The sequence below is a fragment of the Artemia franciscana genome, chromosome 15 (assembly GCF_032884065.1).
Source record: "Artemia franciscana chromosome 15, ASM3288406v1, whole genome shotgun sequence".
In the NCBI taxonomy this organism is placed as follows: domain Eukaryota; kingdom Metazoa; phylum Arthropoda; class Branchiopoda; order Anostraca; family Artemiidae; genus Artemia; species Artemia franciscana.
In genome coordinates, this window is record NC_088877.1 from 35,829,256 (window position 1) to 35,840,262 (window position 11,007).

General features: G+C 35.1%; 1 protein-coding gene across 1 annotated transcript in view; it reads left to right on the forward strand.

The window, feature by feature from the left end:
• LOC136036412 (homeobox protein caupolican-like) overlaps positions 1-10,646 on the forward strand; it is a 34,063-nt gene extending 23,417 nt beyond the window's left edge. Inside the window, exons 4-7 of the mRNA XM_065718627.1 lie at positions 1,368-1,527; positions 3,385-3,562; positions 7,104-7,614; positions 10,223-10,646. Coding sequence (XP_065574699.1) covers positions 1,368-1,527; positions 3,385-3,562; positions 7,104-7,614; positions 10,223-10,289 — 916 coding nt within the window. The 3' untranslated portion in view covers positions 10,290-10,646. The remainder of the gene's footprint in view (positions 1-1,367; positions 1,528-3,384; positions 3,563-7,103; positions 7,615-10,222) is intronic.
• The last annotated feature ends 361 nt before the right edge of the window (positions 10,647-11,007 follow it).

The window sequence follows — 11,007 nt, forward strand, 5'->3', positions numbered from 1 at the left end:
AAAAACAAGTTTTTTCAACTGAAAGTAAGGAGCGACATTAAAACTTAAAACGAACAGAAATTACTTCGTATATGAAAGGGACTGCTTCCTCATCAACGCCCCACTCTTTACGCTAAAGTTTTTTACTGTTTTAAAAAGAAGAGTTGAGAGAAAGAGTCAAACTTTAGCGTAAAGAGCGGGGCGTTGATGAGGAAGCCAGCTCCTTTCATATACGAAGTAATTTCTGTTCGTTTTAAGTTTTAATGTCGCTCATTACTTTCAGTTGAAAAAACTTGTTTTTTTTGTTTTATTTAATCCTCTCTACTGGCCGTCGTCTCTTTTGAAGTTTTCTTTTTGTAGAGTTTTATCTCTCTTTTTTGTTTATTGTCATGTCTGGCCAGTTCGGCTTAAGAACTTTCATTCTTAAAATGACTCCCTTCGCGCTAGAAGCAGTGTATTTTAAGGATATCTCAAACATTCCTGAGAATTATTGACACACAAAAATACAATTATCCATGTTTTTCTCGGGTTGGGGGGCAGGAGGCTAGAAAAACTTTTGTTCTTTTTTCAACAGATTTTTTACGTTCTGGTGCATGTGTTGTGATAGTCAAATTGAAAAAAATGGTTAGTATTCAAGGGCCAATACTATATCATAATTTTTTTATGCTAATCTTAATTTTTAGAGAATGTCCTTGTCAACGTTCTAAGCTAAGAGTCAATCAACTGCCTTGTCTCTAAAATCTAAATAATGGACATAATGAATTTTAATACTGCGAAGCTCATAATGTATTTTTTTCCCAAGAAAACTGGGTCTTAAGCTTAAGTATTAAGTATTAAGCTTAATCACTAGTATTAAGCTTAAATCACATTTTTAGTTTACGCTTATAAAAAGTATTTTAATAAATAAGCACCCCTAGATTTTGAAAAATGTCTTTCTTTTTGTGTATTTTCATCGAAAAATGCCTTTTTTGTATTTTCACTGACATCAAACTGAAGGTGGTTGCACCCCCCGATTTTGAAATGTCTTTTTTTGTGTAATTGCATCGAAAAATGCCTTTTTTTTGTATTTCCCCTGGAGTAATTGAAAAACAAAAACAAAATTCTCCTTCTAGATTTGAATAATATATTCTTCCCCCTACATTCGCGTGAATTCACGCCACTAGTTGGAGTTTTTTTTTTTTTGAAATTTTGAAAGTTGAAATTTTGTCGTGGGACATATTTAGAGGAACCGGAACTCGTTCAAAAGTTACATCAACCATAGAAAGATGGGTTTTGACATTTGTAACTTGAGACGGGTTTGAGTAGCAATCACAGTGGATTAACTTGGGTTGTTGACAAAATCTTTTTCGGGTCGCTTTTTTGACACAATTATTATTTGTCTACACCAGGTATGGCGCCGGGTATGATTTAGCTGCAAGACGGAAGAATGCAACCAGGGAATCTACGGCTACCCTCAAAGCATGGCTAACAGAACACAAGAAAAACCCATACCCTACGAAGGGAGAGAAGATTATGTTAGCGATCATTACCAAGATGACGCTTACGCAGGTAACATTTTGTAATCAAACCTTAAAATTCCCAGCATTCTAAATAAAAGAAAAAGCGCTACTCTGTGTTACATACGCTACTAGACCACTAAAATTTACTAAACTACGCTACTAGACTACTAGAATTATTCTCAAACTACAAGAATTTATTTTCCACTTTGATTGTATGATAGTTTTTAACGTTGTGTAAAAGGGCTTAGAGTTTACATAGTCTGTTTACCCCAAAGTTACCCCGTGGAAGCTAAGCCACAAAAAAGATTTTCTGTTGATGAATCAAAGACTTCTGTCGATGAATCAAAGACTGTATTACCAGACTCAAAAAGTGGTTAATATTGCATTGATAAATCTGGGGTAGTTTTGATTCACAGCAAACAGATATTTTTATGTTTTACAGAGTTCAAAGTTCATTCCCTTAGACGTTTATCGGTCTTGTATTCTTTTCCTCTTTTTGGTATAGGCTCTTCTGTACTGTTTTCTATATAGGGAATATTCTGCCCTCAAAAAGTTGTACAATAACAAGATCGCTTAAAATAGTGTTATTTGAGGTATATAGTATTCTAAGCTTTGATTCTTACCAACTTCCAAGATTCTTCAGAAAAAACTCAATACTTTGTCTGAAAATTTCGTATTACTTGGAAGAAATTCCAAGTACACTTTTTAGGTAAATAATTATAATTTTTCAAACATTTATCCCCTACTCGAAAATATCTTGAAATATTGCCCCCCCCCCTTGGAAAAATGTGTTTCTGACGATTCTAAAGAATTCTAGTTACGTTTAAATTGGGATTTCGGTTAATTCAAAGTAAAGAAATCCCAAATCCTGTTTTTTTGGCAGGTACGGTAGAACACGGGTGACAAATATAGTTTCTAAAATTTAACACTTACTCGCTAGAATTTTACTCTCAAGAATTCTAATGGTTAGCAATTATTGCCTTGACATACTTGAGTAAATATAAGGCAAAAAAAAAATATTTATCACATTTAAGCATTCAATGCAATAGAAAATTATGTACAAGTGCTTGCAAACACGCTCATACGTATACACCCGAATAGAGATCAACAAACACAGACACACACGAACACAAGCACAACACACAGATACATACACAGGCTCAAGACACACATAAAACAAACTTACACACAAAAATCACATACGCATATCCACGATCATACACATCCACACAGATTTACTTGCGCACACACACACACAAAGACAAAGAGAGAAAAACTGGAAGATATAAAGAATTTCCTCTTCAAATTCCGTTTGATCAAGAGAATCTGTGGGGTCTCAAAATTCTTTTTCGAATTTTGATTACAAATTTTTTCGATTTTTCAGATTGAACTCCAATTCAAACGCATTGTAGGTATCAGTAGGGGGTCTCAATCCATGAAAATGTAGGAAGAGGGGCCAAATTTACTTTCAAGCCTGGGGGGCAGTTTTGTCATTGTTTCGAGTTTTTTTTTCTATCGAGAAAAAAACAAAACAAGGTGTTTTCAACGAAAATACCAAAAATGGTATTTACAAAATCTATGGGCTAAAGGAATACCCGCCCTCCCCTCCAACTGACATGCCGGACAACAGAACCAAAGTATCGAAAAAATTTGAAATATAGATAATCCTTTCCATACAAAAAGATAATCAAGAGCGACACTAACTTTTATGCTCTGCGGCATATTAACACCTTCTTTGGTATTCTAGTCAACATCACGATTAACCCATGTTTTTCTTGGATACAGTTCTTTCTCCGACTCCCAGACAATAATTTCCGATTGCTTTATCTTATAACTCCAATGCATTATCTACGAGAAATGAAAATACTCCACAGAGAAGTTTATTTTACAATTGTTTTGATTTAAGGTCTCAACGTGGTTTGCTAATGCTCGAAGACGATTGAAAAAGGAAAATAAAATGACCTGGGAACCGAAAAATAGAACTGATGACGATGATGATATTCATTCTGATGACGAAGGGAAAGACGGAAAAGAGCACATAGACGTTTCCAGTGATAATAATCAGGGTGAAAGTGACTGTAATGGTAAGAGGTTTTGATAACTAATATTTATGATCACGAACGCTGTTTATTTTACTTCTCAATTTTGTTTAACGTTGTAAACATTATAAAATTGTAAACGTTGTTTACTTCTCAATATTTAGAGGTTTGTGATTTTTTCTCTAATAGTAGCATATCTCTTTTGCTCACTTCAGACAAAGTTGGAAATTTAGTATTGGATGATATTCATAATTATTTATTCCTTATTTTTTACTCTGGCGATACGGCATTGGTGGAAGCAACTTCTCAAGTGGCACCACTGGGGTAGGGTGTTTTTTTCTTGATCGGTTTTCTTCCCCGCCCCTCTTCAGTTCAGTTCTGAAAAAAAATCTGTTTTTTCACTGATATATGCCTTTTTTGGTGTTTTCATTAACAGAATCCCAACAATTGTATCGATCAGAATAACTTGCAGACACATTTTTAATAGGAGGAGGGCGGATAGAGTACTTTTTCATGGCAGGGGGGCAAAGGCCGTAAAAAAAGTATTCGGGATGATTTCTTTTTTACACACATACTTATTGAGTTTTTTATCTTAAAAGAGGCTGAAGCTCCTCGTCCTCCTCAATCATGGTAACTTGCCTTAAGATGTAGATTAGAAATGGACTAGGCTAAAATTTTCAGGTCCATCACATGCAGGGCCATATCCAGTTCTTGTTCGGGGAGGGGATAGGTATTATGTTGAGGGGGCTGAAAAACTTTTAAAAACCCGTTAAGAATTTATTTATATGCATTTTCCTTACATTTTTATCGGTCGGAGAGAAATTTGGGGTGGGGGTATTCAAACACCCCCCCCTAGATACGGCCTTGATTATATGCTTCTACATTTTTCTTTTTAAGGGATGTACTGGTCTAATCAGCAGAAAAGGGTAGCGGAATGGAATCCCACCATTGCATAATGGTAATGGATTATTTCAGATTACCAGTCAATCAAGAGATGGCTTCAGTTTCTTTTTATGCGGGGAAGAGGGCTACGCAACGGCTTTGGAAGGGAGGATGGAGCTTATGCCCCCCTATACCTTTGGACCCTCTAGATACTAAAATATATTTTGGGGTTGTTTTCACTGGATATGCTTTTTCATAATTTTCACTAAAGTGAAATTGAAAAAAAACGTACACATTTGCCCTCTCTGGATGTAGAAAAAGGGTTTTGTCCTCTTCCCCCTAAATTTGTGTGAACTAACGATATTGGGCCAGGACTGCCAGAAAATCCTGTTTTTATTTCGTTTTGTAGAAAATTCCTTTTTTATGATTGTTTAATGAATTCCATATTCAGGGAGAAGCTGACTCTTCCTGGCCCTTTTTTCAAACGACACTCCTATCAACTTAATTTGATGTTTTGATAAAATAGTCTATTTGTAAGGTTTTTTGCCCGTATTATTTTTTTGGCATAGTCATTATGACTATTAAGGCGTTGTATCTTCTTTCTAACTATAGTTAAATCAATTTTTAAGCTAATGGAAGTGATTAGTTACTGCGTGTGTTATTATTATTCGAAGCTGTTTTTGTGAAGACTATAAGAAATCATTATTTTATTATTGTTGAAATTATGGACCATGAGTGATTGAATCATGAATTGTGAATTATGGAAACCTGTATGAAGTCATTATTTATGTGAAACCAAGTTTGATCTTCCTAATTTAGTTTTACCCTTTTAATGTTTCTTTTAAATTCTAACAAATTTTACTAATCTTTATTGTTTTTTTTTTATAATGGCATGACTGTACTATCATAGTGTGTGAGTATTTTAAAAGTTATATTTCTGTTGAATTTTCACCCATGAAAACGTTTGCGTGAGAATTTTAGATTTTTTCACATTTGCTACTATTGGCTACCTTTTCTTAAACTCGGGGTCGTCCAAAAAGATATTGCAATATATCAGGAAATAATAAGGTGTCAAAATTCTCTTTTTACCGTTAGTCGCTTTTGCTTATTTGTGTTTTATCCCTGTTTTTATTTTATTTTTGACTCATGTTCATAAATTGCAAATAAATAAGTCTTGGGATAACATGGATAAAAAAAACTTAAAGAACTGCAATACTTTTGACAATGAAACAAGAAAGCTGAAGTAAATGAAACTATGTTTAGCTAATGAAATTATATTATTACTACTATTACTAACAACTCAGTCCGACACCAAGCTGCGTGAGGCCAACAAAGCTGCGCAAGCTCTCCCCTGTCCCAATATTTTTAAAACCTTCATCCTTACACCCTTCCGAGAGGTTCAAGTTTCTCTTAAATAATTCCTTACGACCAATTCCCGCACAATTAGGGGACAGCCTGATTTTAGTTTGACAGGGGCTTGTTGGCCGAAAAGGACGATCTTTGGCAATCTATTATCCTTCATCCGCAGAACATGTCCTACTTGGCTAAACATTCCAACGGAAATAATACAAAAAACTTAAAAAGTTTTCTTTATGTTTGCATATCATTGTAGCGTTCTTCTTTTCCCTTTGAAAATGAAAATTGAAATAATAATGTTGAACGTCGTGTACCCCTCCGAAATAGATTCCCACTCAAGCACCTGGGATGGGAAATCTGGTGATAAAAAAAAAGTAAAAATCATAAATTGTTGTCAAAATAATGGAGTTACACCAGCAAAAGGATAAAAAGGAGTTTAAAACTATTTTTGCTGATAATAAGTTATAAAATTTAACTGGCACCCTCTGTGCCAAGCCATACAAGTAACATGTTTAGTTACAAGATGTCGTACAACTAGAAAGTCACGCTATATTCCAAGTCCAGAGATTAATAGTTCAACTAGGTTAATTTCTAAAACAGTGCTAGTGGCAGCTCACTTCAGCACAGATCTAACAGAGCTGCACACGCTCCTCCATTCCAACCTTTTCAAAGCTTCACTCTTCAGCAATTCTTATAAGGTTCAGATTTTCTTTAAATATTTTCTTACGACCTCTCCCCACTCCGTTTAGGGTTGATCTGCTCTTTATTTGGCGCAAGGCAAGTGGGTGAAAGTATAATCTTCGACAATCTGCAATCCTTCAGCCGCAAAACGTGGCCCTGACACCATAGTCTTTCTTTTAACATAGCCCTAGAAAGTGGCTTCTAATGTTCTAATCTTGGTTTGCAGGCTTATCTTCCTATTCTTCTAAACTTTTCCCAACTGCGAAGAAAACACCCTGCGCCGTAACTATTCTAGTTCTTGCATCCATTGTTTTAATTTTTATTCTTTAGTATTTGGGAAATCTTTTTCGAGACAAAGTAAATCTTCTATATTTTATCCCAGTGATTCAGTCTATGTACGAAGAAAAACAGATTGTAAAACTTCTTGGCAAGACCACGTGTACTTTTCCCTCAAATAGCATATAACTACAGTTACCTGCATATGATTAATGATACACCTATAAAGTTTTTCTTTTTGTTTCTGGAGATAAGATTCTCAAAACAACCAAAGTTATACAAAATCATTGAGCAAGCACCAATACGCCAGAGCCGGTGAACTGGTACCCACCAGGAAATGCAGTATGCATCTTATACCTCTTGTTTAAATCTTTTTTTTCTTCTTTTCCAGATGATGGATCCGACAAGGGAGACTCAGAAGAAGATATTGAAAGCGTTTCATGTCAGATACCATCAGGTCCAAGTGGTGTTGCGAGTATTCTCGGAAAAGACCAGTCCTTAGACGAACACTCGAAGCCAAAAATTTGGTCTCTAGCAGATACAGCAGCGTGCAAGACCCCACCCCCATCTGCCCCTGGACCTATGTACAACAATCACTGGATGAACAACGGAGGATCTAAACTGGCTGGATTTAAGCCCTATAGTCGATACCCTAGTCTAGTTGGGTATTCAAATGGCTATCAGAATGGGTCATATGAGACTGCTTCAGAAACACCGCCACAAACCCCTCCTAATATGAGAGTGAATGCCAATTCCGGAATGTTGCAATATAATGGACTTAACCAAAAATACCCAATTCCTACCGATCTTAGTGCAATGAAATCAAATCAAATATCAAACCCGATGAAGGATCAAGCAAGTGATGGTATACCTTCTAGTCCCTTCCAGCAGATGTACAAAACGTAAGTCGCATTTAATATCGCTTTTATCGGGGTTTTTAGGGTATGAATGGAATTATGGCATAACTTCTATGCGATATTTTCTCAAGCAACATTGGGAATAAATCAGGTTCTATGAATGTCCGATCTAAATGCATAACTGTACTGGATTTTTTTTCGTACGGCGAAGTTCACATACAATTCCTGCAAGACGTCCATGCCAAGATGCATGTCTGGTCCTGCACTTGCTTAGGTAGGGAAGTCTAGTCCGATATAAATATCAACTCCTCTATCAGCAGAGCAGAGATGGTAAATTTAGTGACTAGAAGAAGCTGTGTGATTGGTAGATTTTGACCTAGACTATAGATCTGGATGGTTAGTTGTTGCTGTTGCAGCCAACGATCAAATTTTACACAAGAACTAGAACTGCCTGAATATTGATGTCTGGACAGACGCGTGTCTAGATAAGTATGTCAAACTAGACATGCATATGAACACCGCTTACCAACTTACGATTTCTTAATGCCCGCCTGTAACTGATTGTAGCGACGGAAGCGTTTTCGTATTTTTAAACCCATTTTTATTGGTAGGAGGAAAATTTAAAACCCTAAATTTCGTATAAGCTAACTCGTTAGAACCCGAAAAAGCTTAGAATATTTACTCGTTGAGCTAAAGGAAAAAAGAAAAGATAGTTAGGGTGGAAGATTACTTATATATAAAAGTTTAACATAATCGACTAGATAGGATCAGGAATTTTGAAAAAAGAAGAGACTTACGAAAATCAAATAATGAAAATATTTTTTTGTAATCATTTATTATTGTTATCATTTATTATTTTTTATAATTGAATATTTTCTCAGAAAACATTTTTTCTAGTACTGTAGTCAAGTAGAGAACTTGAAGAAAACAAATTTGCGTATTCTGAACTGAATTCAGATCATTTAAAGAACTATTCATGATATATAGGCTATAGATAACACATGTTAACCCTTCCCCTGAATACGCCACCTCCCGTGTACATACAATGGTATAATGCCCAGTTTTGGGCAATTTAGAGTTTTTTGTATCGATAACAACATAGACCGTAAGAGCAGTATCTATTCGTTTATTCGAGTAGGGTTTGACTATAAAATACTTCAGAATTAATATCATACATAATTTCCAAATAAGCCCAAATAATTAGCTCTAGTGTCATCATCTATATATATATTTTTTTTTGGAGGGGGGGGGTCAAGCTTGAAGAGCTTCTGAAGTGAGGGGTGAGCTGCCTTGACATGTCTTGACTGCCTTAGTAGGGCTGTGGCCCCAATCTTCTTAAATACCCCATTAAGTGACATAAGTACATATGTAGAATCATAAATCATTATCTCTTGTTTTGTCTTTTCAAACATGTCAGTTATAAAGATTTCTGTCAACCTTAGGCCTGTCTGAACAGTTTTATCTAATCACATAAGCTTTGGTTTGTTTAATTTAGTAATAGGGGATATGATTACTTGTTATCGTCTATTTACAATCTAGTCAAAGTATCATCTTTTCTTGTGTGACAGTTTTTCGATGATAATTTCAAGAATAATTATTAATCTTTATTTGTTGTTCAGATTGTCAGCCTTTCGCTCCTGTCTATTTGGAATCCTGTTTTCTTAAGAATTTTAATATTGTAAATAAATTTGGCAAAAACTTTACTGAAATTGAAGATTTTTCAATTTTATAAAATGAAAATTCCTGTTTTCTTATTTAGTTGTTATTTTCAGCTTAAACAATAATAAAACAAATGGTTGATCATTCTGTTAAAAGGTAAATAAATAGCGCTATAACTAATTTATATTTAAATTATAACTAATAATTTATATAATTGTAATTTAGTAGAGTTTAACTAAAATAATAATAATTTATACTTTGGACACAATCTCATAATTTATTTATTGACTAGCAGCAAAGCTTGTCAGATGATAGACCTAAAAAAGGATATAACCATAATTTGTACTCTTTGGTACGGATCATAGGATTTTTCACCCTCTTCCCTCGAGTACAAAATTGAAAGTCACCTTGCATTCCTCGCTCAAACACAACTTTCCCTTAAAGTTTCAAGTTGATCTTCCAGCTGTGTGATGAAATACGATGGATTTTCTAAAACTACAAATCTAGAAATTCCCATTCACGCAGAGAGAAGATCCCCCCCCCCCTTAACCGCTGTCTATTTGTCTGCACGTGCATTTTGTATAACATTAATGTTTAGTCTGTGAATCCAGATTTTACCCCTAATTACAGTTTATAAATCAAATTTTTGTTAATTATGTCCTATAAAAATCAAATTAGTAAACGACATACCATCAGTATTTCAGGTTATCTTAAACTCATGTTAAAGCGCATAAGCAACCAATTCATATGATTTGTATGAGAGGGCGGCCAGCCGGTGTACTACTTGGAGGGCTACTTGTTCTGACACTCATAGTACACACCCGCCAGATCGCGACCGTTTATATCGCAATAGTACACTTCGCGGCTGGCTTGACAGATTTCAATACGCAGTATGCCATGCGTACACTATCTGGTGTACGTTACTTTTGAAAGTAGGTAGCCCCTCGTATACAGTTAGAAAAATTAATCATTTTTACGCGTGTCATTTTTTCAGGTTGCAGCAAAATCATCAAAGCACCATGGGAGCACCTGCACTTTCAGGCTACCTTTCATCAGCTTAATTCGTCATTTAGAATTAGTTCGATTCTCAAAGCTGGTCATGAGGATGACACCGAGCTAAAGAGAGGTCGATTGTTATTCCAAGTCTGTGATACCTTTAATGAGGGAAAATTTTGTTCTTGTTTTTTTGAAGTTGAAAAATGAAGTTTTTTGGGAGCCTATTTGTTGTTTTTGATGGTATACTATATTCTCTGATTAAATCAAAACGATGATGTCACACTGTGCCAAAATCGTGACGTCAGTATATAATTTTGTTCTAGACCATTGCGTTTTTTTTTCAAGTTTTCTTGCGATTTTATTTTAGTGATCGCTTTGTATATATTGTAATGCGAAATATTATAACCTGTTCATCACTAAAATTCTTATTTCCTCTTAAGTAGGCTTTTTTCTTTACAGGAACATCATTTGGAACAGGGTCCTAGGCAAGGACGGAGCTGGGAAATTTTGCAAAGGGGCAATCTTTTAACGAATATTTGTAATAGTTATAAGTTAAAAGTTTTAAACATTAATAGTTAATAGTATCTTCACTAAACTGAAAATGACGTGGTCATAAATAAATCTGAGGTCAAGATGGTGGGATGAGAAACATGAGAAACTAGGTCTGGATGTGAAGTTTTATTTTATTATTTCTTATAGGGTCTCATTACTCCCTAGCCTTTCTCAGGCAGTGCATACTTTCCGAGGGATGGTGCCTTGAGTCCAATGTTAAAACATTCATAA